This window comes from Silurus aristotelis (genome assembly GCF_946808225.1).
Source record: "Silurus aristotelis genome assembly, chromosome: 16".
Lineage (NCBI taxonomy): Eukaryota > Metazoa > Chordata > Actinopteri > Siluriformes > Siluridae > Silurus > Silurus aristotelis.
The window spans coordinates 18,054,245-18,082,109 of record NC_139589.1 but is presented as its reverse complement, the minus strand read 5'-3'; the positions used below and the strand labels follow the sequence as shown (position 1 = coordinate 18,082,109).

General features: G+C 36.9%; 1 protein-coding gene and 1 long non-coding RNA gene across 33 annotated transcripts in view; one reads left to right on the top strand and one right to left on the bottom strand.

Annotated features, from left to right (window-relative positions):
- The window catches only part of cdk5rap2 (CDK5 regulatory subunit associated protein 2), a 48,696-nt gene that overhangs the window by 18,813 nt on the left and 2,018 nt on the right, over positions 1–27,865 (bottom strand). For 24 of the 32 annotated variants that reach the window (XM_083563840.1, XM_083563844.1, XM_083563867.1 and 21 more), the window contains exons 2-30: positions 20,801–20,856; positions 20,581–20,645; positions 19,223–19,333; positions 19,015–19,091; positions 18,759–18,876; positions 18,441–18,622; positions 17,438–17,579; positions 17,252–17,305; positions 14,413–14,547; positions 14,087–14,206; positions 13,908–14,000; positions 13,316–13,534; positions 11,876–12,046; positions 11,474–11,584; positions 11,212–11,349; positions 10,749–10,925; positions 10,403–10,597; positions 10,134–10,280; positions 9,574–9,706; positions 9,158–9,297; positions 8,954–9,070; positions 8,043–8,186; positions 7,822–7,937; positions 7,071–7,210; positions 4,054–4,185; positions 3,031–3,140; positions 2,691–2,819; positions 2,184–2,246; positions 60–235 (exon numbers count right to left, since the gene is read on the bottom strand). In XM_083563840.1, the coding sequence (XP_083419966.1) occupies positions 60–235; positions 2,184–2,246; positions 2,691–2,819; positions 3,031–3,140; positions 4,054–4,185; positions 7,071–7,210; positions 7,822–7,937; positions 8,043–8,186; positions 8,954–9,070; positions 9,158–9,297; positions 9,574–9,706; positions 10,134–10,280; positions 10,403–10,597; positions 10,749–10,925; positions 11,212–11,349; positions 11,474–11,584; positions 11,876–12,046; positions 13,316–13,534; positions 13,908–14,000; positions 14,087–14,206; positions 14,413–14,547; positions 17,252–17,305; positions 17,438–17,579; positions 18,441–18,622; positions 18,759–18,876; positions 19,015–19,091; positions 19,223–19,333; positions 20,581–20,645; positions 20,801–20,856 (3,711 nt within the window). Of the gene's footprint in view, positions 1–59; positions 236–2,183; positions 2,247–2,690; positions 2,820–3,030; positions 3,141–4,053; positions 4,186–7,070; positions 7,211–7,821; positions 7,938–8,042; positions 8,187–8,953; positions 9,071–9,157; positions 9,298–9,573; positions 9,707–10,133; positions 10,281–10,402; positions 10,598–10,748; positions 10,926–11,211; positions 11,350–11,473; positions 11,585–11,875; positions 12,047–13,315; positions 13,535–13,907; positions 14,001–14,086; positions 14,207–14,412; positions 14,548–17,251; positions 17,306–17,437; positions 17,580–18,440; positions 18,623–18,758; positions 18,877–19,014; positions 19,092–19,222; positions 19,334–20,580; positions 20,646–20,800; positions 20,857–23,443; positions 23,469–27,865 lie in introns of those variants that run through there. The other 8 variants (XM_083563862.1, XM_083563868.1, XM_083563852.1 and 5 more) reach the window with 3 other exon arrangements.
- LOC310738697 overlaps positions 17,586–27,865 on the top strand; it is a 159,053-nt gene continuing 148,773 nt past the window's right edge. The window contains exon 1 of the long non-coding RNA XR_014537137.1: positions 17,586–17,992. This is a non-coding gene — a long non-coding RNA (uncharacterized lncRNA). The remainder of the gene's footprint in view (positions 17,993–27,865) is intronic.

Below are 27,865 nucleotides of genomic sequence, written 5' to 3'. Positions count from 1 at the left end.
CATGATTATATCACTGGAGTCTATGGTACAGCCTACAGCTTTGACTTCAGCGTGCTTACCTGAGCTCAGAAACAGATTCTGCTCCACAGTCTCTAAGCAAGGATGCAAGTTCTACCCGTTCATTCTCACCCAGGTGTCCAGGAGCATGTGGGAAGTTTCCATTATCATTTATTTGGGATGGTAAAGGAGAAGCAGCCATCCTTCTATAGGCTTCAAGACCTTCATCAACTGTCTCCTAGTAATAAACAGAGGTGGCAAAAATACACACATCCTTCACTTAAGTCGAAGTACAGATACTCATGTTTTAAAAGTACATATTTTTAATACTCTAATCAACATGGACATGGGGAAATATGGATGCTTTATGCAAATGTATGTTTAATATTAGTGAAACCAAGCTCAACTTAGAGCATAAAGACAAACAATTATTTTAAATGTTTTAAATTAATTATGGTGATTTAAATTACGTAAATCATCACACGGTATGTTTCCACACGGACAGTTAATGAGGTGATACCGGAGCAATTGTACCTCTTCTAACTTTCATACCGTTTACACAAAGAATATTTGTATTTGATGTAAACTGGTTAATGTAAAAGACATTTCAAGCTTTTTGTACATATATTTATTATGTCTGTGAGGCGAGTATTTACTGAGATTCAGGTAGTTTTATTTGTGTTTGTAAAGCGAGATGACACAGCAGAGAGCGCACCCTGTCTGTTTACTTTATTTGACAAAAGCACAGCGTTTTGTTGCTATTATGAGTGTATACAAATAAAAGAAGACATTTTACAGATTCGAATGATGCATTGCTCCGATCTGCACAATCAAAAAAGACAGAAATTTAAGATCGTTTCCCCATTATAAGAAAAAAAAAGAAAAAAAAAAAAGAAAATGCTCTGCGCGTTTGTCGCCCCCCAGAGGGTTAATTGTGTGAATCATGGCGGATTTTGGTGTTTGATTTGAGACTTGGCGCATCAATAAAACAAATGTTAACTGACTAAAAATATTTTTTGGTGCAGTTTATTTAATTAATTTCATATCTGAGTAAAGAAAGGGCGTCATAAAAAAAAATGCATGTTGCGCTGAAGATTTTAATCTCGCCTCTTTTATATTTAGTTATTTATTTATGTATTTATATTTATATATGGTCAAACAGAAATGCACGCTGCATTGATAGCATTTTTCTGGTATCAGTTCTTCACTATTTTTTTTTTTTCCAGACAACTTTTTACTTTTACTCATTGATAGAATGTAATGAGTAAAAGTAAAAAGTTGTCTGGAAAAAAAAAAAATAGTGAAGAACTGATACCAGAAAAATCTACTTAAGTACAGTAACGTACTTAAGTATCTGTACTTCGTTACTTCCAATCTCTTGGTAATAAAACAGCATAATACATACAATATGTATAATAATATAATAAGTATATTAATATGTTTAGCTAAAATGGAGCTATGACTATGCTAAAACAACAAACAGGATACAAACATTAATTGTAATAAAAAAGAAAGTGCACTAATAATGCAGAAATGCTATAATAACTAATAGATGCAGTCTAGATGAAAGGGTAGGTGTACCCAATAAAATTAAAGTACGAGCAAATCAATAGTATCGTTAAAAACTGCAAGGTGTTAATGACATATTGTAGTGATATACACAGCACATATGCTTACTAATGAAATCTATAAATTACTGTTGGTACCGTATCTTTGTGATTTTTTTATTTATTTTTATGTAACACTATGGCTGAAAGTGACGTATATATTGAAACTAGAGTGCAGGAACGCGATCTAAAATCTCTAATCTTACCCTTTCGCTTCTGGTGTAAAACTTTCCCTACCTATCACATTGGTCAACTTTTAAATCACACTTGCTTCTGGAACTAGCTGGGAGAGGTATTATGTTTTTAGGTTGCAGATTTGTATGTAATTATTACAACCAGCAAAGGAGGTCACATCAGGTTCAAATGTCTGACAGATGCTTTAACTTCCTTATTAAGCATGTGGCAGTGAGCAGGACTGATTAAACTTTCTGTAGAATTGGCCAGTATTGGTCAAATTTATTTGCGGCAACATGTGGGATGACAGACATATACTTTGGGAGTTGGTTCAAATTAATCAAACTTCCTGGAAATACTAAATGAATGCCATATGAGTATGACAGATTGACAGAGGTTCCTTACCGTCATACTGGCGGCAGTTAGACTCTCATCTACGTCTAGTAGGCTGGCCAATCCCTGCGGCTGCTATAGTAATGGGATGGATGGTAACACATGACTTGAGAACAAAAAAACTTTATGAACGAAAATAACATAAAGGAAGCATACAATAATAGCTGGATGGAGAGGCTGCAGGTGGTTATGGGCAAAAGAACAGGCCAGAGAGATAGAGAGAGGAGAGAACATGGGTTAGGGAGAAACGGAGAATCAGGCAAAAAACTACACTACACATAGAAAGAAAAATACACCTAGGCGTGTGTATACACACACACACAAACACACACACCATCAAGATCTCAAGATACAGATTTTAAAAAGAGTGAGTGAGTTTTATGAAATCAGTTAGTATGCATTGACATCGGACAAGAAAGATTCTTTCCTGCTAAATAATGTTAGAATAATTGTTTTTGGAAAATTGTTGACAAATAGTCTGAACTTAAGTTTTATACAGAAAATGTAATTGTGAATTACCTTGCTGGGGAGTGAAAAGCCAAGGTTTTTTTGTTCCAGTGACTCTCTTTGAGCATTGCCTATAGGGCTTCTCTCTTCCAATGCTAACTTTTTCTGCAGCTCCGCATTTAAAGTCTGCAGCTCAGAGACCTTAAAAAAAACAAACAAAAAAAAAGAAAGAAAGCAAACCAGAATAAATGTCTAAAAGAAAAAAACCAGCAAACATTTCCAGAAAGATATATTTAAAATAAACCATATATATATATATATTTTTTTTTTTCATGAAAAAAGTAAGAAGTAGAATAGAGCCAATAGTGTAATGCTGTCTTATGATTAGGAAGATGTTTGACATCATGCTCACCTTCAGCCTTAGTTGTTCCACAGAGAGCTGCTGTAGCTCCTCCTCTGGCCCCTCCCCTACACATATACTCATATAGGATGTCTGCTCGCCAATCAGACTCAGTGTGTCGTCTATAATGACCAGCAAAATTACTATTAACATCAACATCTAGCAAATCATTAATTTAGGACCATGACCAATCAAGCCAGCATCAGCATACTCTATGATATGGCCAAATGTTTACAGAAACCCGATCGTGACACCCATATGGGCTTTTTGAACATTCCATTCAGATTCATTCCCTTTGCTGTATAATAAACTACATTATTCTAGGAAGAGTAGCTGTGGGAATCCATATTTACTCAGCCATAAAAGCATGAGTGAGGTCTGGCAGCAAGGCCTAGGACACAGTTAGTGTTGCAGTTCATGCCAAAGGTGTTCAGTGGGGTTGAGATCAGCTCTCTGTCACAGGCCACTCAAATTCTCACTGGCAAACCTTGTTTCCATGGAGCTCACTATGTTCAAAGGGACAATGTCATGGTGGAACATGTTGAAGCCCCTTAATTCCAGTAAAAGTACAATTTTAATGCTACAGCTAAAAAAGCAATTCTATACAATTGTATGCTTAATGAGAGAATTCCATATTCTGAAAGCATATAAATTTATTTATTTATTTTTTTAATATCACAACATGTATGGCACCACTGCAAGCTCTGTCATTTTCATAATCTTACACACAAAATTGTATTGGACACGATACATAACCGGATTAAATAAATGTGTCATTTACTTGGAATATTCAGAGATTAAAAACCTCTCCTTAAAATTTTCCGAAACTCTTCAAAAGGGAAGTTCTAGCGATTTCTCCGTAAAATGATCACCAGCTTTCCTCACTTATCCTGCAATGATTCATTAAGCTAAACCATCTTCTCATTGCTAATGAAAATAAACACAAGTTACTGCTGATTTGTCCAGTACACATTAGAAAAAGTCTGCTTGGTTTGTCAGGACTTCTTTAAATGTGCCACGTTTAGATATACATACCCATGTCATTGGCCTGTCCTACTCCTCCACCTCTGTTCTGGATCTGGCCGAGTCTGGCTTGTAGAGAGGCGTTCCAGCGCTGAGCTTCTTCTAGAGCATCTCGCATATTCTCCAGCTCAGCAGGGTCTGCACCTAAACATATTCACCCATATTACTATACACACACATACTCATATACTAAAATCACCACTATGAGATATATATATATATATAAAGTCCCTATAGGGAAAATGAACACATTTTTTTTTTTCACAGTCATAAAATTCTTCAAATTTTTACAAATAGCCTTTAAGAATGCCTTTACAGAGAAATTATTATTTAATAAATATTATTTATTATTAAATAAATATTATTATTATATGTTATTTTCATGGATAGACCTGGAAGCTTGTCACAATGTGGCATGTCTATTCGACAAAAAGGACATAAATGCAGGTCACAAAAAAATACCAGGAAAGACCTTTCTATATATTTACAAAGAAAAAACAATCATGTTGAGGATATTTTGCAAAAGAAGCTGCAGTCTGTTAAATTAATTTCCCCTGTGCATGAAGACTTTTGGGACAACCTGTAAATTTAATTTGATTAAAAAAAACTAATAGAAATGCTTTGTGTCAGTATTCACAATGTTATTTTTTAATACCTAAAGTGTTTCAAACCATATTTCAGTAAACCCCCGTTTATGTATTTTTTATTTATAAATGAGAAAAACGCAATAAACTGACGCCACCCTAAAAATGCTATTTTATATACTTAATTTTATAATTAATAATTATATATTTTTTTAATATAAATTTCATTATTTCAATATAAAACTTTATAAAAACAATTCCCTTTACGTTTTTTGGTCTATCGTGCAATCCACAAGAGACCGGGAAAATCAGCGAAACAAATTAGTTATGTGGTAAATGCAATTTTGTGATAAACCGGGGGGTGCGCGATTCGAACCTGGCTAAAGCGGGGGATTACTGTATTTTAAATGCATCACAGAAATTAAGTTAACTGCCCCAAATTAAAAAACTGCTTATCAGCTCTGCCTCTTTTTCTTAAAAGGCAACTCGCAAAACATAGCAGTTTTAGTTGAGGGGGTTGGTTAGTTAGTTAGTTAGCTAAAGGTTTCTTAAGGTTTTCAGTACAATAGCAATTTGCCCTGCAGGTACAGTAGCACAGGGGTTTAAAAACATAGTGTATAATGGGATTTAAAAAAAGGACACAATGTAACACAATGACACCTTGAGAACATATTGACTCAGGCTCTTTCATGAAACTTTTTCTTTTCTAATTTTCCTTTAATCTGTCTATACATGCAGACTAAAAGGGTACAAAAGAATGATGGGATTGGACCGTTAACCAATTTATCTTTGCATATGCATCATTTGTAAATCTCTTTTTAGTATTGGATTTGATAAACGTAATGAAAGCTGAACGCACTGCTTAAGACCCCAACTTTTTAAACCAGTTACTCTATGACTGTGAAAACATGAGAGCCACTAGACAAGGACATACATGTTACATACATGCCTGTATGTGGAGACAGCACAAAGCCTATATATTATGAATCCTGGCTGGACATCAGGACTGAGAGATTGTGTGCTTGTGTTAGATGTTAACATGGCAGACACAGAAACACAAAAAGCACATTTTATTTAATGGCTGATTTCTCATTTGTTAATAGAATAAAATGATGAACAGATGAAAGAAGCAGTTAGTCAGATTGATTAATAGAGACAAAAAGTATAAAGAACATTGATTACAGGGACCAAACAATAGCAGGTTAATAAAAAGTGTATACATATATGGCATAGGTGCATGCGTACAGAGCATAAGCACAATGACAGACAGGAATACTGACAAATGAAACAGCAAATAAATAGTGAAGGATAGCAAAAATAATAGAAGAAGATGAAATGAAACATTAAACACAAACCCAGGATGCATAGGGAGCAAGAGAGAAATGGAAAAGGTTCAAATACATAGCAGAAAAGAGATGAATCAATAACCTGTTGGATAGCCTACGCATGTGTAATATATGCAATATGCTTTATACTTTCTGAAATACTAAACACATCAAATATCAGTTTATGCATTTTAGATTTCAAATTAACTATATGTTATATAATGGCTCAATAGTTATAGAGCCACTATTAGAAAGAGTTTCATCAGATATTAACTAAATAAAAGAATACTTTTAAAACACAAAGAATACTTTACTAAAAAAAAAAAAAAAAAAAAAAACAGTAACAACTGCCACCCTGCTCTTTTAAGCATCGTCCAGTCAACCAATTATTAAAGCAGAGCAATGCATGATGTCAGGGAACTAAAGACAAGGGAATGTTTCTCTGAAATGAGAAAAACGTCTGATGGAACCCAATATAATCTTTTGCTTCTGTAGTCCTATCCACCTCCAGGCACATTGTACTGTGCATACAGTGTGTATGATTTTCTGCTCGCCATGTTTGCAAAGAGTGGCAACTTTTCATCTTAAACTAGCAATCCTGTTGAACTGGCCACCTCTCTTATGAACTGCTGCACAAAGGGGATATTATATATATATATCATTTTATGTTGTGAAATGTGCAGATCAGCAGCTCTAGAAATACTCTAACCTTCCAACATTACTATTTAATATGTACAATTTTTACCTGGTTTTTTTTTTTGTTTTGTTTTTTAAGAGTATTTGTATTAGTATTTTATTAATAAATAAAAAAGGCTGGATAAAACATATTTTCAAAACGGACAGCTAATGGAACAAAACCAGTTCTTGATCATGGACTTCTATAAATGCCTGCCACTGTGTGCCTGTGATTTTTTTTATTAAAGTTTTTATGTGATCATATTCAGAGCTTAATGCAATGCATTAAATCGACACAGAGCTCAGGCAGATCAACACAGATTCATTTTGTATTTAAATTATTTCAAGAGTTTCAACTCTCCTAACATTCTGACTGGCCCTCAAAAGTTGTCTATTGCTAAAATGCACTCAGTATTTGGCTGTCCTTTGACTTTCTGTACTGCACCTTCTCTCTGATTAACTCTCTGGATTTCTTGGCGCAGCTGCTCTCGGAGCTCGTTGTTGTTACGCACGCCATCTTCTAACTGCTGCCTGAGGATTGCCACGGTAGCCAGTTCCAGTTGTAGTGATTGCAGCCGCTGGGCACTGTAAAAATACACACACACACACACACACACACACACACACACACACAAAGCCATGTACAGTGTTACACAAAGTCTGTAAGAGCATACTGCATACAAGAAACACACAAAAAATATCTTAACCAATATAAAATTATATAATAATTTCCAAAAATCACTTATGAATTTAATTTGTGTTTAATTAAAACATGAGATAAATTGATAAATGAGCAGGAGGTACAGTGATGCAGCAGGCAGGGCTGCCAGCTTTAGGTTCTCTGATTTGATCTTTAACATCACTGTGCTATTTGTCTACATAGATTTGTTCTCCCTGTGTGTTTAAAGTGCATTCTCTGGTTTCCTCCCGCCCCCAAAAACAATTCTGCAGTAGGATTGGCTACTTTAAAATACCTCTAGGTATAAATAAGTTTGTTTAAAAAAGTGTTTATGCTGCCCTTGGATAGGATCAGTCCCCACCAAGACCCTGGGCATAATTAAGACAGAATGTGAATGAATAATTTACTGTTCTTGAATTTCAATGTTCTTAAAAAAAAAAAACCAGTGTAAGAACTGATTACCATAGGGCTAACCAAAGTGTGCATCGTGTGCTCTATATTGGCAGAAACCATTCACCTGTCTGGCTCTCGGACTGCATGAACAAGCTTGGTATAGAGCTGCTGTTCTTCCCTGAGAATGTGATTTAGCTCTGCCTGCTCTGAGCACAGGTCCCCCAGAGACGACATCTTCTGCTGGGATTAAATTTGAAGGTTTGTAGCGTGTTCATTGAGGAATATTCACATTCTGTATTATCTGGAAATATTATAATGGTAGGTGCGTCATGTTTGCGTACATACCTGCTGCTGTCTATCTCCCCCTATGATTGTTCTCTCCCTTTGAGGAAGAGAGCGGAAGCTGAGCTCGTCCCCATACCAGGAGAGGTGGTCAAGTGTTGAAGCTGACTGCCTCTCCCCCATCTGGGCCAAACGCTGCTGTAATTCCTACAATTTAAATATTGCCAGTGAGACAATACTAGTGGAATTAAGGCAATCATCCTGACTGGTTTTTAACACTTACAATCATTTTCTGCTGTAAGACAAGACTACAGATAGTCCAAGACTTACAATAGAGATGCGTTTCAATGACCCCCAACGTAACTTGAAAATATCATAAATCGAAACATGGCCCAGCCTACCCAGGAGTCTTAAAAATTGGTTATTATTATGGGGTAGTATCCTGTATTTTGTAAATAATTAAACAAAAGAGAGTACATCACTTAGCAAAACAGAGCAATTTACAGTAGTGTAATAGATAAACTTTACAGTATATGTGAATGTAGCAGGGGGCACACAGACCAGCGCCGGTTTGGGAGTAAAGGCGGAACCGGATGCACTCTGTTTTAGTTTCCGGCGACACAAGAGCTAAAACAGCTAAACACAAAAAATTTAATAAAATGCGTTCCAACACCGAGATAACTAAAATCTGCCGACCACTGGCAAGAGTAAGGCATCCTACAAGGCGTACACCCTGGCAGCGTACCAATGTACCGCATAACCGCTGCTACGTTTGCCTGCCGTGCAAACATTTAAATACGTTACAACTTTGTCATATTGGTATCGTCATCGTAAGATGAAAAAATCGTAACTCTGGGACTACCTTTAGATTCACCTCAGGTAATCTAGTCACTTGCATATTTTATTAGCAATCGAGCATTTGGGGTCAAAATAAGCATTTTATATGCACACAAAACATGATCTCTCATACTTACAGTAATAATTTCATCCTTAGTACTGATTGAACATTGGAGAGACTCAATATTGACTGTTTGGCCTTCTAGTCGGGCCACCAGGTCTGACACAGAGGACTGAAGCTCAGCAAGAGATATCTACAACACACACACACAAACATTCCAAATGATTAGAATTAAAAAAAATTCTAACATAGAAGTGCACACACAGACATACAAACACACCTTGAGCTGGTTTTCTCTTTTTAGAGCACTGTTGAGAGCATCTGTTTTCTGTGCAAGCTCTTTCTTCAGAATAACAGCAGGTTTCTTATTGCCTGCCAGAGATGTCACCATGTTCTCCTCACTGTACTGGGAAAGCTCAGCTACAAAGACAGACCACAATTAGAATTCCCAAAAGAATGTTCACATGAGCAGTTTTTGCTAATATTCTGAAACTGGTACACTGCAACATTCAACATCACATAACCAAGTCCTACTCATTTTGCATCACCTCCTGACACTGTACATATATACATCACTGAAAATGGCTGGTTTATTGTAAGCACTGGTTAATACTGTTAACTGCTTACTCAACAGAAAAAAAAAATAAATAATGCAAAAAGGAAAAAAAAAGAGCCCTTTGCAACACACAAACATACCTTCTTTCTCTTTCAATCTCTGTTGCAGCACATCGATGGTATGTCTGAGCTCTACCACCTGAGGGAGTAGAGCCTCACCCACCTTTGTCTCATTCAGATTGTGGTCTCTCTCCTGAGCACAGTCCAAAAGCTTCTGTAAGCACACAGATTATTTATTCTTAGATTGATTCGAAGAGGGAAATGCACCACAGAACATTATTTGATGGTTGCTGCATTCTTCTCTGCTCAAAACTGTCCCTTTCCTTACATGACAACAAATCATGTATTTTTTTTTATAAAACCTGAACATGTTTCAAATAATTAGTTTAAGAACTGAAATTCAGAAACTACATTGCTTTTGGTGGGTGCAATAATAACAAATATTACATCATCTGCTGCATTAATTATTTTCTAGTAGGCATTAGGAAATCCACTGTAAATGTCCTTGCTGGTTCTGTTAAACAGTCCCATGTGGCTGGAAATGTTTGCAAGCCCTTATCAACATTTTTCAACTGTATATTTTACACATATAAATATTTAATTATAATGAATATAAATGATAAGGAAGTGTTAAGCCTCACGTTGATGAGTGCATCCTTTTCGTTCAGAGCAGCACTGATATGCTGAATGTTGCTGAGTTGCAGACGGGTGTCTGCGAGCTGTCTGCGTAGATCCTGTAACTCGGCCGACCGATCAGAAAGAGCCTGTGCATGTCGCTCCGCACTCTCCTACACCCACACAAACACAGATACAGAGACTAGTTTCTAATAACAGTATGGCGCATTATTATAATTTTTTTTTTATTGCTTTCTCCGTGTGCACAGGAGGTATTATAGCTTTAGTAGCGTACCTTGAGAAGGTGGTCTTTGCTACTGATGGTGGCAAGCAGGTTCTCCACAGCTGTCTGGTTTTCACACACCAGACGCTCTCTGTGCTTTACTGCCTCAGCCAACATCGCCTCTGTGACCTTTAACCTCTGGCCCATCTGCTCTTTAAGATCATGTCCCTGAGACTCTGAATGACTAAGAACTGTACTAGCCATGTCCTACAGGAGAAAGAGGGAGAGGGAATTAGAGCTGGTGAACAAACACCAAACACATTTTTAGCCAGTGTGTTATAAATCAAATTGATAATAACTTGGCAATCAATGTAGTGTTACTATATACAGTATATGGCGCACTTTTCTGTGTTTGTACCTCGATGTCTTGTCGTTGTTGCAGTGAGTGTTGGAGCTGCTGGATGATGGAATCTTTCTCTCTCAGAGCTCGCTGCAGGTTCTCATCACTCTCCTGTTTGGAGCGCTGCAGATTTTTGAACGAGTTCAGCAGTTGCTGCGACTCCATGTCTTTCTCCTTCAATAATGTGTCGAAGTTCTAAACACACAAACACAAATTTTACTTTGATCTAATTTGGGTAAAAGCTACTTTTTTGCCAAACATACACATATAAATATTTGGGGCAACTCTTTTGTGTTTTTTTTTAGATAGCTGGGGTAGAAATTAAGCGGAGACCTGGCAACCTGGCATAACAATGGCTCAATAAAACTAATGTTTGATAAGCCCTGGTTAATTTTGTAACAATCCAATGCACAGCTTCTGTTTCATTATATGGTGCTGCAACAATGTCATTGTTAAATCATGATCAAAGTCGAACACTTACATTAACCGTCTCCTCATTGTATGTGAGCAGGTTATTGAGGCGCTCCAGCTCTCTTTCCTTCTCTCTCATGCTCAGCTGCAGCAGATGAATTTCATTCTCCTTCTCCTCTACCACCACAAACTTTTCATCTAATGCTTTCTGCTCACATACACATACAATTCAAGTGTTAGTAATGATTTAATGTAGCTAAAAAGTTTTTACTGATTTATCCGTACTATATGAGTGATTATTTATAAGAGTGAAAAGGAAGAAATGAGAATACCTCTAGAGCCTTCTCCTTGTCCCTCAGCTTTTCTCTGAGCTTGGCCAGCATAACATCACTTCCTGCAGGAGCCCGGTCCTGCTCCAGATCCTGCACCATGCTCATGTATTCCTGAAAGAAAAAGAGATGGAAAGACAGAAAGAATGAAAGACAAATATTGCATAGGTATTTATTCTATCAGAACATCAAATTATCAGTTTATATTCATGCACTTTTTGAATTACGCCAAAACAATATGAGACTGATAAACTCCTATAGAAAACATTTCTATCCAGCTAATGTTTTTTTTTTGTCATTGCCTAAGGTTGACTGTTTACATGTTTGGTGAGGAACAAAAAATGTTTTTAGGCCTGACAGGTTCAAAAGAGGGTGTATATCTATGTGTCTTCTGTGTGTTTTTACCTGTAGCTGCTGTTCTTTCTTTGTGAGGCTAGTGGTTAGATGTTGTATCGTGCTCTGCAGCTTATGTTCTGTTGTGTGGGCTTGTTCTTGCTGCGCTACAGACTGATGTTCTAGAAGGTTTTGACGCTCTGCCAGCTCTCCATTCAGCTTTTTCAGTTGGTTCTGCAGGTCCTAATTCACACACACACACACATGCAAAAAACTCTTTAGTCATTACTTGGCTTAAAATAAATGAGAACACATACTAACAAAACATACAATTCCCTTTTTTTTTAAATGGTCCATTGTATAGGAATTTCTGAATGATGTGCATTTATAAAACAAATGACATGTCAAAATAATCTGCGTATTTTCAGAAAAATATGCACATATAAATATTAAGGATTCCAGCCATTGTAAATGATCTATCTACGGTATCTTACAAAAGTGAGTACGATCCTCACATTTCAGCAACCATCTTAGAATATCTTCTCAAGGGACAATACTACAGAAATGAAACTTGGATATATTGTACAGAAGTGAATGTGCTATACTTGTATAGAAGTACAGATTTACTGTCTTCTGAAAATAACTCAACATACAGCCATTATGGTCAAAATAACCATAATGGTTTATGGTTAATAATACTATTGCAATGTTTGCAATAATATAATTGAATGCAATATACTTGTTTATTATATTGATTAAATTGAGCAATAAATTAGATTTTTTAATTGATAAATTGATTATATACAATAAAAAAAATTGAACAATTAAATTTAATATTTTAATTTAATATTTTAATATATATACATTTGTTAGACCGTTTGGGTAATACAGATGTGTATTAGTGTGTGTGTGTGTGTGTGTGTGTGTGTGTGTGTGTGTGTGTGTTACATTTAATATTTCATGTCTTCATTCCTTCCATCCTATATTCACTCACTCCTTCGATATGCGAAATTGCCAGGATTTTCTCCTTTTAAGAGAAATTCTTAAAGCTGGACATAAAACACTAAATAATCCATATTGCTAGACTGTCGTACAACCAGGAAGTAGTAGCAGTTTCGTGTATGCACAAAACAATGCACTGCAAATCGTATTGCCGGTGAGTAGCCACAGTGACGCTGCGCTAATTCTATTTTTCATACCACTGGCATTGTTGTCTATTTTTTTAAGTTTAATAATTAAAAAAGAAATGCGCTCAAAGTGTGAGGCGAAGAAAAAATAATAATAAATTGTGGTCCACCACTTAATATGTTCCTGAGGAAACTCAGATTTTAACTTTGTTGTGCACATAAAAAGTATCGCATTTGGTACACGAAAAGGTTTGTTACAAATACGGTTATCGTTACACCACTACATATAATATTATATTAGTCTGCAATCAGACAGAAGTGTAGTGAGATAAATAAAAGTGAACAGGCCCAATCTACATCTAGGTGTGTGGAAATATATACTAACATTAATGGTCTTGTCTCCTTTTCTTTTTTGCTGCTGAAGCAGCTCCAGCTCATTCTCCAGCTGCTGTTTGTCCTGCTGCAGTAGTTCCAGTTGTGCATCTTTGCTGCTGAGTACACGCTGCAGCCTCTGAAGCTCCAGGAGTGATGAATGGCACTCTGCCTGCAGACGAGCCAGCTCAGCATGCTGTGACTGCAAAAGAGCCTGTTGTTCCTCACCGCCCTACATCATAAACACACACATACACACACACACACACACACACACACACACACACACACACACACACACACACACACACACACACACACACACACACATGTACTCAGACTAGAGAAATTGGGTAGAAATTGTGCTTTCAAGTTTTCAAAGGCTTTATATCTGTAATAGTATATTAAGTAACAAAAGAAACTAACACTTTTTCCATTTGATTAAATGTAATTCTAGCAAAAATTAAATAATAGGTTGCCAATCTGCTTTGGTATAAGAGGAATAAAACTGCAAAATAAGGCAATGCATTTAAGGTGATTTAGAGGTCAAACAATAAATGCCCTGTTCTAAATGTTCTAAAAGTCAAAAAAGACATCCTACTCGCCTGATATTTCTGTAGCTGAGCTTTGTGGAGAGCTTCCCTGGCCTTGGTTAAGGCCTGATCTTTCTCCTCTAAATTCCCATACAACTCATCCACCTGAGAGAGAAACAAAAAGAAATAAGTAGTGCAAATATAGCCAGTTTTATTCTTTTCCAAACGTCTTGTCTGATGGGAACCACAACCTGTCGTTCTTTCTCTTTAAGTAGGATGCTCAGGCCTTGAATGGTCTTGTCTCGTTTCAGGGCATTTTTCTTTTGGGCAGCTAGATCACTCTCCCTCTCCTCCAGTTGTCCAGAAAGGGTCTGTGTAGTAGAAAAGGAAAGAGAACAGTATGAGATAGAAATTTCACATTCTTGATAGATAATAATTAAAAAATACTGAAAGTTATGCCTCATAAATGCATGCTCACATTTATTGCAGAGGATTTAACTCAATGTTTTGTTCAACCCGATTCCTAGAAAAGGAAAAAGGCGAACCGATTGTGTTGTGTCTATATGCATGTGTATACCTTGTTCTCTCGGTCAATCTCCTCCAGCCTGTGTCTTAGTGTTTGACTGCTGCTTTTAGCTGAGTTAAGCTCTTCATCCAGCTGTCTGGTTTTCTGCTGCAGCAGGTTTAACTCATCCTGCTTCACCACACACACCTGCAAATGATCACAATATTAGATCCATAATGACTTTTAATTCTGTAACACTTTACCTTCAGAATGTAAACCAGTGTCTTTATGTTTAATGTATAGATTGAGAAAAAAAAAAAATAATAATAATAATCACAGACTGGCACAAATACATATACAACACACACAAAACGTCCTGTTGGCTAAAAAGTGTACCTCTGTTTTAATAGCTTTGTATTCATCATTAAACTCCTCCTCAAGCTCTCTTACTGCTTGCTCCAGTGTCACCATTTTTGCCTTACGCGTGTTAGCATTTTCAAACACATCCCTTGGTTTTAACTGGACAGGAATCCTGGTGCCTAAAGTCAGTGGCAGTGGGCGAGGCCTAATTTCCCGGAGCAACCCGAGTAAATCACGCAACTGCAGCAATGAGCCTCTGAGTGTTTGAGTTTGCCTGAGATGTAGGGGTGCAGTGATGGCCTGTGTACAGCTGAGAGAAATGGCGCATGATGAAGCGGACTTCTTTCTGATAAGTTCCGGATACTTGGAGTTTGTCGTAGGAACATAAGCGCTCCTGGAATTCTGAACTAATAAGGTTCGCTCAAGACTGAGTGAAACACTGCGCTTCAACTGAGTCTGACTAATTCTCTGATGCAGGCCTGTAATTCCATTTGAACTGTTGACCCGTGACCCATGATGTGTGATCCCTCTATATCCTCCTGTGAGGTAGGGCTGCAATTTTTTTTGCTGCGCTTTTGGCTTCTCAAGGTGCTTTACCTCATCTTGACGCTGTTTCGGCTCGATTTTCTTCCATGGTTGTTTTTGTACCTGATGGTCATAAGTTAATCGTTCCTGAGACTCATGTCCTTGCGAGTTATTAAACCAGTATTTCTGGGTTATGAGCACACTCAGTCTAGATCGCTCACGCTGCAGATGTTGCAATTGTGTAGCATGTGTTTTCTGCAGGTCTTTAACGGCGATGTCACACCGGACCACGCGCTCCAGCAAAGACATGCACTTCCCACAAAGTAGTTCACTGCTCCCCTCTGGATAAAGATTACACCCCAAAACGCTAACCAGAACTACAGCAGGGCGTAAACGTCCGAATTTACCGAATAACAATTGAGACTTTGTGCCTGGCACACGGTCACCACAAACACGACACGGTTCCCACATCTCCACAAACGCAACAGAGACAAATCACTCCAACATGACAAACCAGATTCCTTCACATAGATCAAACATGGCTTGAAGAAGAACTACTAGGATAATTTGCTCAATTTTTCTCTTGCTGTTTCGCCCTTTTACGATTTCATCTCTGCTATCCTTTCGGTTCGGAGCCAAATGCAGTGCGATAAAGCTGCACAGTGGAATAAAGCCTCTAATCCACCCTCCCACACGCTCTCTAATCCTGTCCCTACCATCTAACCCAAGTGTCCAGGTCAAAGGAGTTATTTTGAAACACATCAATATCCTCTGTTGTAATATAGTACTATTTTGATAAGAAAAATTCAAACTGTAAAATTTATAAAAATATAAACTCACTTAATTAAATGGATGATTTTTAAGAGTCATTATACTTATAGGGTGAATATGGGAAAAAAATTAATAAATAAATAAAAATGCGCCAGGACGCAATATGAACGTTTTAATGACGTACTAAATGAGAAATATACAAAAGTGGGGGTCGGAAAGGAATTAACACCAACAGTTTGATTCTCTCTCTGTCCCTCCCTAATTCTAATAACTTATTTATAAAACTCATTCATGTACCTATAATCTTATCACACAATTTTACCTCTCTGTGTGATTTAAAGTGAGCAGAATGTTAAATCTGTAAATAAAATAAACACTATATATATAGAGTATAATATTTACATATACTAACAGTTATTGTTGATTGAAATCCTTGCAACATACAATCACAAAGAAAAAAGCAAATGACTAATATGAACAGTGTCCATTTAAGAGATACTACTAATAATACTACTAAACATGTGGGTTTTACTTTTTCATTCAAATGATTGATTACCGGTAACAAAACATTGTGCTAAATAAGGGTTTTCTCTTAAACAGGAAAAAAAAAAAACACTGGTGAATACTGTGTGTCTGTGTCTAATAATTTCTTTTAACCAGTAGCAAATCTGATCGTTGTGGGAGATTAGAGTCCTCTCACTGCAAGACACATGACAACCACAACAACAACACACACGCACAAACATTCAACCGAACATTGTGCACAATATGGAGGCATATAGCATAACCTGTACATATACATATATACATATACACACATACATAAAAATATCCTACCTTTTGCGTTATTGAACAACTTGTCAGTTCATACATGCTTAACAAACCTAGTTCTACAAGCACTTTAACACTACACACTCAAGGCAAATACAAACATGGCTGCTACAGAATGAATGGCATTTTATATATAATTTTAAAATTGAAATTGTTTCAAGTTCCTAATATTTTGGAAGTGGGGGTGTGCTGAAGCACCAGTTTGTGAATGGACTGGGTCGAATAAGTTTTCTGTGTTTTACTAAGTGCCAGCAAGGATAAAGTCAGATGTGTATTTAAAAAATAAATGTGAAAAAATTGGAAATATGGAAAATAAAGAGCTCCTTTTCGAGTTTTGCCAAGCCTTGCTTACTGTCTCCTATTTTCCCTTTGAACCTCGGAGAATGCTTTAGTCTTTTAAATGTACACACAACATTTCCCTCACCTTGTTCTCCTTCTCTGCTTTTTCTCGCTCACGATCTAATTCGTCTTTCAGAGCCTGTAGGAGCAATGAACAAAATAGAGGATTCTTTTGTTTTTTTTTATATTCCAGCAGTGTATATAAAAATGTACTGCATGTTCATTTGATGAGTTAATACAATTAAAGCCCTCAGAGTGACAATAAACTGACCTGTACTTCTGCATTCTTTTGGTCAATCAGTGTGTTAAGCTGAACCACCTGCTCTGCGATAGGCTGGTACTGGTCTTTCTTCTGAAGCTCTTCAATCAGAGCATTCTGGTTTTTAATGGATTCCTTAAAGTGCTCAATCAGCCTACACAAGAAAGAAGCAGCCACACCCAGTACATTAAACACAAAAGTGTTATTTTACATGCTTTTATATCAGTTCTGAAATGTTCAAAACGTGGAGTGCTTCGTAGTTACATACAGACACAAAATCAGAGCAGAGAAATATGATTCAAATATTCAGTGTTAAATATATAAATGATGAAAAAGCCTAATTTATGGGGTGTTATATAATAAATAGAAAAGCAAATCTCTTTTTTGTTAGTAACATTATTAAAGTTGAAAGCAGATTAAAGTTATGCTGTTGTCTGCACTGTGATGTGACCTCTCAGTACTTTTTCACTTAATACTGCAAAATGGCCAAAGCAGCAACCCTGATCATATCCAGGATATGTTTTAGATACACTATATTGCCAAAAGTTTGCGGACACCTGGTCATAAGTATGGCGTGTGCTTTTTGAGCATCGCATTTCACATTTAGTCCCAAATATATATTTATATTTATTTATATATATCACATTTAGTGCTCATATAATTCCCTTCACTCTTCTAGAAAGATGTTCCACTAGATTTTGGCATGTTCTTGTGGACATTTGTGTTCATTTGCCACAATCAGATTTTATAAAATCAGGTAATTATGTAGGGTGAGAAGGCCTGGGGTGCAATCAGTGTTCCAGTTCATCCCAAGCTTTTCTGACATCTGATACAATTGTGTGACTCCAGCTTTGTTGTAACAGTTTGGAGAAGAAGCACATATGTCAGGAATGTTTAATTTTGAATCTATATAACCTTTCTATCCACGAGCCTTGTGTGTTTGCATCCCACACGCAATATTTTATGAGTTAAGTCGCTACTTGTAAAAGACATGTTAATTTGTGATTTTGCTCACTGGTCTTTCTCCTGCAGAGCCTCCTGTAGTTTGTGATCAAGCTCAGGGGCGGAGCCAGCACTGTGCGAAGGTCCTGATTGAACAGCAGCTTTGAGTTCTTTCTCCAAACCTAGACTTCTCAACTTCTCTTGCTCAGCAATTGTAGCCATCTTCTCTACTTCTTCCTCTGCACAACGCAGAGACTGGAAAGAAAAAGAAGGGGAAAAAAAAGTAAGAATCATAAATTGGTTTACATCCCAGTAAACATTTATTTTTATTATTGCACAACTATAAAGAAAAAAAATAGTACAGCTTTCCTCATGTGTTTGTGTATATTACCTCTTCCAAATCTTTTATCCGGGCATCGAATGCTTCTCTGAGTGAATTCATCTCTCTCTGAGAACGCTCCCTCAGGCCTTCTCCTGAATCTCTGTTCGCTAAACTCTCTAATGCTTTCCTAAACACACACATTAAAAACAGACATGCATGCATCTCTTATGTGTTTTCACCTAATGCAAATTTTACTGATGTAGAAAAGAAAATTGTCATTGAGAAAACAGCTGCTTTGATTGACAGGACGAGGGGCGGGACTTACGATGCAGACACGAGCAGTTCCTGTTTTTCAGCAAGGTCTCTCTTCATAGATTCCACCTCCACCTTCAACTCAATGTTCTACACACATCCACAGAAACAACACAGGATTCAAGACACACACACATTATTTCATTATTTGGTTGTTGTCCAGAAGACACAACAGTGAGTATTGTTTCATGTGCGAGTGTGTGTCTGGATGCGCTTGTCACCGTTTTGTAAAGTTCTTCGGTAGAATCGTCACATTTTTGCTGCACGTGCTCCTCCAGGAAGTAGATTCTTAGCTTCAAGTTAAAGTTCTCTTTTTTCAGAGCTGTAATTTGCTATAAACACAGAAAAAAAAAAACTTTCTGTCACACGATCATTTATGTATAACGTGTTTAACATTAACAACTTTTTTTTCGGGTTTAATTTTCAGACCTTTTCAGGACTAGTCTAACCACACATGAATAAACATGACCAATGAGGGTACAATTAGGCTACACAGAAAAGGGGGATGATTTGACAGTCTACCAGCCACTCTGTGTGTGTGTGTGTGTGTGTGTGTGTGTGTGTGTGTGTGTGTGTGTGTGTGTGTGTGTGTGTGTGTGTGTGTGTGTGTGTGTGTGTGTGTGTGTGTGTGTTTGTGTGTATGTATTTGTCTGGGGTGTGGATGAGGGGTGTAAATTGCACAACAGTATGCCAACATCTGGGGCAGAGAGGGGGGGGGGGGAATCAGAAAGAAGAGAGGATCAGAAACAGATTAAAACAGACTCAGAGATTCAAATAATACCACCATAACAAAGACAAGCAAAAAACATAACCAGAAAATGAACAAAATATAAGGAAATTGAATATTTAATGAGGTGTTATATATTTGTACTAACACTCAGAACCCATTACATCCAATATATATTGGAATGCCAAACTGAGAGAGAGATACAGTGAGAATGAAAATGAAGCAGACACATTCGGCTGTGATCTAATTAGATCAGACTTCATCGTTTAAAAAAAATCTCTTTTCATGGATTACCAACAGTACCTTAAATGGACAAGCCCAATCCCATACATACTCTTTACAAGAAACCAGAGTGCCCCATCATTGATAAAAAAAAAAACCCACATCATTCTGGAATCCTCGAGCTTTTGAAGATCCATGTGAAAGCAAATTATTAAAAAAGAAATGCTAGTACTTCTAACATGCCTTAGTAATTAATAACAAGCATCTCATTCAAATAAACTTATTAAAAAAAATTTTAAGATTGAAATATGTTGAGATGCTTTTACAGCAACACATTATAGTGGTTGTTTTTTCCTAGATGGAAGTCAGAAATTTATAGCTACAAACTTTAATTGTTTCCTACATTCAGTGCAAATAAACTATCAGATAGATAGATAGATAGATAGATAGATAGATAGATAGATAGATAGATAGATAGATAGATAGATAGATAGATAGATAGATAGATAGATAGATAGATAGACAGACAGACAGACAGACAGACAGACAGACAGACAGATAATAAGAGTAACATTATGTGCTACTTATGGCAGGGTGTTCGACAACATTATTTGTGTAGGTTCTGCTTACATTCTCGTAGTCTTTCATGGTCATGGCTTTGGTTGGAGACATCTTCTGCCCAGGGAATAGGGGAGCTGAAAAACAGAGAAGACCGGAAGAAGTAGTTGATGAAAAAAGACACTAACATTCGAGCTACACCAGTTTATGGTTCCAGCTGTCCACATGGCACTCTCTCTCCCACTCAGTTGGATCATATTGAAATAATTACGTGTGTGTTTTTGTGGGTTACCTGTCATGTTGTCAATAGTGATGTCTGCACTGTTCAGCGAGTCCGGGAGTCTACAGCTGTAGAAATAAGCACAAATTATCAGAGTTGGTTTAACACACAAATACCCACACATGCACACAAGCTCGGAAAATACAAAGACTCACTCATTAAATTAAATACACAATAAACCATTCAACACTGCAGTTTCGTAAGACACACGCGCATGCACACACCCTTCTAAATGTAGTGGGGCTTTTTCATGGTGCTTGTAAATACTGCTCCATGGCACACACAGGCACACACACACAGTACTGGATGTTATTCACTGACTGATCCAAAGGCATACAAGCAGACGAGCTTATACAATTCGATAAAAATGTATCTACCAATTCAAGAATTTGGGTCTATTTTCCATCTCATGTTTGTTCTTTTATAAAATTTCTCTTCCATAAGTATAACAATTAAAATCTTGACTTAAATAAATAGCAATTATATTGCCTCCAAACTATGTCATTATATGTAAAGGTATTTCTTGCAGTAACTATAGAGTATTTTAAAGATGTCAACAATAACAAATGAGCTGTGTTGATATTGTGCATGTCTCCCTAAAGCAGGGCTCCAGACAAAATAAATTAACAAATAAGAAACCATTGGCTCCTATGAGGAAAACAACAGGCGCTAAATTATATTTTAAACTTAAAAAAAAATGTATCATTCACTTCTAGTCATCCTGTCGTGTGCAATATTTTTACAGCATGGCCTGGGAACTGAAGCGATCATACGGTGTTTTCTGTGGCGCTCCTGCGATTATGTGATCACGAGCATTTTTATGATTTTGACTATGCTGTGTTTTCTTACTGTCTCTTATTGAAATCATCTGTTCCGGTAATGAAATCAGTTTCCCCGCAATTCCTCTGCCCGCTTTAGAGCAGAAGTCGCACATTTTCTGCGTCTCGTGATCAAACCTCAGCCATGAAAACTTTTGAAACCAAAAAGTTTTCAAATGTATTTTGTCACATTTTATTTATGTTTCCACTGTCTGATAGAGAAAGATGGTCGCTCTCCCTCTCCAACACTGGCACAACTGCAGGCTGCTTTTTTTTACCAACACGTGTGTCATCAGCGGAAGAGTTGGACGGAGATGGAGACTGTTTGGAAAAGTCTGATATTTTTTGGTTCCGACATGTTTTTCCTGATGCGGAAAGGTGAGTTTTGCTTTAACTTCCCGGTTATTTTGGCGCTTTAACGCGGCGCATGCGCCTTAGTTTATTACGTCAACACATTATGTGACAGGCCATTCCTTACAGAACACGCACATAAAAAGCCATAACATGCGGATTTAACGTTTATAACGTGTACATTTATATGGTCGCAGATGGCGCGATCTAGTCAAAAATATGAGACCATTTGAGTCGCAGTCTGGAGCCCTGTGTAAAGCACTTCGGTTGGCGACATATTTAAATCACGTAGCTGTCAAAACAAAATGACTAGCACATTTTTTTTTTTTTTTTAGATATAACAGATATAAACAGTTACCGTGTTTAATATATAATAATAGATGATAACATAAAATTTACTCAGAACATTAAGCGTTTACCTGAAGTACCGTATCCAGATGTGTATTATAATCTGGTTGAAACCGATTGCGTCTACACGAGAAAAGCGTAAAGATTGATAGTAATCTGGATGTCTAAAATTGCTTCCTCAGCGGAAAAGTCGAGAATGTTACCTCATACAGTTAGTATGATCTAGGGTTTGGTGACGATCGGAGAAAGTTCAAAGCTTTTAAAAAACGTGCTGTTTGGTTGGTTGCTATGGTAACTGGAGAGCGTATTAGTGTGCATTGCACTTGCATGGCCTGGTAAATCTGTATGTCTACGCTAATATTAAAGCACAGTGCTAACGGAATTCTTTTTAATTGTGGGGAGTGAAATTGAAGGTTATAAATGATGTACTACAACTGTAAATAAGATCTGGAGATAATACCAGTGATTTGGAATAGGGTGGGAGTTGTGAGAGTGTACAGAAAGAGATGAGGTGCAGTGTTTAATCCACTGTGGCCATGAGTTTCACCATGTTCAATAAACCAAATATTGAATTTTTGAGCCCCTTGTCGGTAACCTAATTGCAGTGGTAGAACAAGCAGTTTCAAAATGAATTGTGTTCCATCATAACTTACTGCGTACATAATTATTTCATACGTTCTCGAATGGTTGTTAGATTAGGTGAAGTGTGTAAGCCATGTTGCGATAGAACATTGTGTGTGAGAGGGATTGACTGCTTTATCTGTGTGTGGTTACGAATAAACAAGAAGGTGCATGCAATTCAATGCTGGCTAACGTGTCTAATTCATCAGGTGGTGTTGGTTTTTCATAAAAGCACATATCCACGAGTTGCTAGTCAGTATCCAGCCCTCTCTCTTCACTGCTGCAATCCAAGCGTCACATTGGTGTTTTTTCTTTCAGTAATGTAAACACTTTCGTTTTCCGACAGCAAATTAGTGCCTGGTCTGAGAGAGCATGACCAACATGTTCCTAGTTTTAATTTTGACATTTTTATTCGCAAGAATAAATCATTTGTCGCAATATCACTGTGTGTAAGTCGTCTCTGAGCAATGTTTTGAACGTGCACGTTAGCTGTCCAGAAAGGTCAGATGTCACTTACTCACATGAACAAAAGGTCGTTGAAATTGTCTATATAAATGACAAAATAAAAAGAGTAGCATTTTTTACCACAAGGCACATCGTAGTATTTAGAGCATTACAAACACATACAAATTCAAATTTCAGTAAAAAAAAAAAAAAAAAAAAAAAAAAAAAAAAGTGCAAACAACATTCACAGGGTTTATAATCTAACAACAATAGGAAAAACTAATGAAAATGTTGTAGCTTTAAAAAAAAAAAAAAAAAAAAGAGAGAGAGAGAGAGAGAGAGAAAAACAAAACTCTGTCAAAGTGCATATAATGTTTCAAACCATGAACTAACTTCAAAACAGTTTAGAAACATTCAAACCAAGTCATAAACATCTCATTATCATCATGTCAACATCATCTACATCGTCCGTTGGATGACAAAATTTTCATTATGGCGTAGGAACTCAACCAATACATCATAGATGATATGAGATGGGACCGCCCAACTGCATGGATTATGAACTTTGCTTCACAACAACCATTATTCATGAAGGTTGTGTAGAAAGGAATAGTGATTTGAATGTAAAACAATAAACCCACAACAAGCTCCTCCCCACTAGTCACTTATTTACAGGTCATATGCTTTTGGAAAGCTTCAATGTACCATCATATACGTTTACTATTTGAATCAAGATTTGTGGACACCTGACCATAAGGTTCGTATGTATTTCTTGATTATCCCATTCAGCATTTAGTCCCAATTTATTTTTATTATAATAACCTCCAAACATCTGGGAAGATGTTCTACTAGATTTTGTGGTTGTGGAGATTTGTGCTCATTCAGCCACAATGATGTATTAAAGTCTGGGACTGAGGTAAGGTAAGATGGTCTGGGGTGCAGTCAGCTCCCCAAATTTAAATTAATTCTAAAGGTGTTCAGAGGGGTTGAGATCACAGCTCAACAGCAGGCCACTCATTTACATTTATGGCATTTGGCAGATGCCCTTATCCAGAGAAACCTGGAGTGACCTCAAGTTAATACAATTGGGCCCAGCAGTAAAAGCTTGATAGTACAGACGCTCCCCACCTTACAAACTATTTATGTACACAACGACCGTTCATAGCATGAATTTGTTCACAAGTTGTTACTGTGATTGTTTTTGACTACACATACCTCCTAATGATGAAATAGCTATAATAAAATACACTAAAGCAAATCGAAATACTGTATACAATATTTTGAATTAATACATTAAAATTAATAAAAAAAAATGAATTCATTCATAAAAAAAATGTGCTTGAAACAATTCATTGGCCCTAGTCCAGTGCGCATCATGTAGACTCGTTACGGTCGACAACTAGCTCGCGGCGGCTCTCTTTCATTTTGAATTTTTTCGACTCCAAACAAATTTAACTTTGAGGACAAGTTTGTTCGTATCTGCGAAAGTTCGTAAAATGAATGTTCGTAAAGTGAGGAGCATCTGTACTGGGATTTCAACTTGACCTATTGATCCAAAGTCCAAACGCCTGGACGCTGTCATTCTGGAACACAAAAGACATCCTGTGGGCCTCCAACTTTGTGGTAACAGTTTGGGGAAGAGCCACATATGGCTGGAAATGTCAGGTGTCCCAATATGTTTATCCATATAATGTATTTCTAATAGACATGAAACATTCAGTAATTTATAAGCAGGCAAGCTGAGATTGGATCCGAGGTTGCTCAAATGAATAAAACCATTGGATAGTTGGACGTGCACTTTTACCTGCAGGATGTTTTAGTAACTACATTTGGCTAGCCAGGTTTTGATTCAGTTTAGAATGTTTTACTATAATTTCTTATCATGTTTCGATCCTGAGCATATAATCAATTTTTACATAACAGTGAAAATAAATTAATTAGGATTTTATTTATAATTAAGATTACTCTAAACTGCAATAAACTAATTTCACCAAAATATGCTGGATCATATATGAGAACTGAAAAAAAAAGAAGGGATTTGAACAAATCCTGTAATAAACTGAAAGATCTGAGTGAATTTGGAAAAGTAAATGTACTATTATGATAGAACAATTATATTTATACATTATTATATTTGCAAATTAAGTGATTTATGTGTGCAACTTCTGTGCAAGTTGTGCTTTAATTACATTGCATGGACAAAAAAAGGCAGATACTCCTCATAATGACTAAGCTTTTCTTCTTGTATTTCTGCCATACCCATTGCTAACAGCTGCATGAATAGAGTGAGGGGAACGCATGCTACTACTGGACTCTGGGGCAATGAAAAGGTTTTTAATTGTAGGCTTGTTTAATAATTTCTCTTACCCCTCCCAAAAAAAACAAAAAAAACCAAAAAAAAACAGCAGCACAGTGAGCAAAAACTGTATCATCCTCATCATGTGAAAATTGTGCAGTATAATGAAGTGCTATTGTGTAAACTGTTTGTTTTTCTGACTTCGGGACAGTCGCACTGGATCTGTTCTGGCGTGACTCGAGAGCATCAGGTTGCACAATCAGCTCACTTACGACATAGTGATGGATTCAACAAACACTAAATCTAAAAGCAGCAAATAACAGCAGCAGTAAACGATTCTATTTTTAAGTCACTGTTGTCATTTTCAGCGAATTATATGCTTTTATACACAATACATATTTTTTACTTTCTTTTTAAACCTGTTTGTCATTTGGCATTTGTCTACTACAACAGTAACTTTACTGTAAATTTACTGCGGCTTTACTACGTTCAAATGCCTTTTTTCAATGTTTGTATATTTTATTTATGCATATATTACTTAATTATTATACAAAATGAAATGAGGGGGAGTGGTGGCTCCAGCGGTTAAGGCGCTGGGTTGCCGATCGGAAGGTTCAAGCCCCGGTTTCGCCAAGCTGCCACTCTTGGGCCCTTGAGCAAGGCCCTTAACCCTCTATGCTCCGGGGGTCCCTTACGAGGGAAATATCAAGGTCCGTGACGTCGGAGTGACGTGGGGCTGCCTTCCCGTGGGCTCACCACCTGCAGGAGGGACCGTAAGGGATGGTGCTGTGAGGATTGGGCAGCAGTCGAAGGCGGGGGCCTGCTTAGACTGCTGCCCCCGCGACCCGGATTACGGATAAGCGGGAGAAAATGAATGAATGAATGAAAATGTAATGTATTACATTCTAGATGCTTATATCTTCACAACAAAACTAGGGCTGCAACTAACGATTATTTTGATAATCAATTCATTATTATTGTTGGCAGTAGTAGAAGAAAGCAGATGATGGAACAATATGACCTTTTTAATGTTCCATACACAAATGTTGGAAGTCTGTCCCTCTGATCATTCCTATATATATATATATATATATATATCACATCACCAAAAGGCTGTAGTCTACCAGTTACTACAAGGATATAATTATTCATAATAAGTATGTCAAATTCTGATATTAGGATTTTATTGAAAATATGACACTGACATTTTTACCCTTTTGCATTATCATGTGTTTCTATCATGCATTTTCATGGTACTCTGGCAAATCAGTGTTTTTAATAACATAATTGTGTGATTAGAATCAGCATATTTAAAGCATCATTGAGCAGAATGTGCTTCGAGTTTTACTTCTGATGGGGTGATTAGTCAAGAGTAATAGATGTGTCGGAAAAATAGATGGTCAGGGTTTGAGGTGGTTTCCGTTAGAGAGTCATGAACAGGCCAAAGCTTGGACCATGAATAAATCACTTTACTTTAAAAAAAATAATAATAAAAAATAAATAAACCAAGTAATGGATTGGTTCTGCCAATAGGATTTTAAAACACTGAAAGAACCAAGCTGTCCGAAAATAACAGGTGGCGGATGAGGCAATAGTGCCATCTCTCTGTCTGGTATTAGTGATGGCCATTGCACAGGTTGCAGAAGAGGGAATATAAAGATTGTGCATAGCTTCCATTGAACTGCCTGACTTTCTATTTACTGAATAAAATCCTTCTTCTTTAACATCAACCCTGGATGCTAAACGTTTGCTTGGCATTTTAACTTTGTAACTGAATTCGTCTTTTTATAATCGGCCACAGCACCTATATAAATGTTTTTTTTTTTTTTTAAATGCATCATTGTTAACACAACTTTAATTTTTTATAAGAATTTTGTACAGTGATCTCCCCCTCTCTCTCTCTCTCTCTCCCTCTCTCTCTCTCTCTCTCTCTCTCTCTCCTTGTTTAACATTCATTCTTTCATTCAGTTTTTAGTAACAGGTTGGTGCATTTCTGTATATAATTCAGCAGATCCCTGCCAAACACAGAAATTATGGTTGTGTGACTGTTATGGTTTTGTGATTGTTGTGTGTGTGTGTACAGAAGCCTCTCTCACCGCTTCCTCACAGTGACTCTAAACACCCTACTTCCTTTCCGGTGAAAACACACACAAGACCTTGTACACCATCACAGAACGGGACCCGAGGAAAATAGAAAAC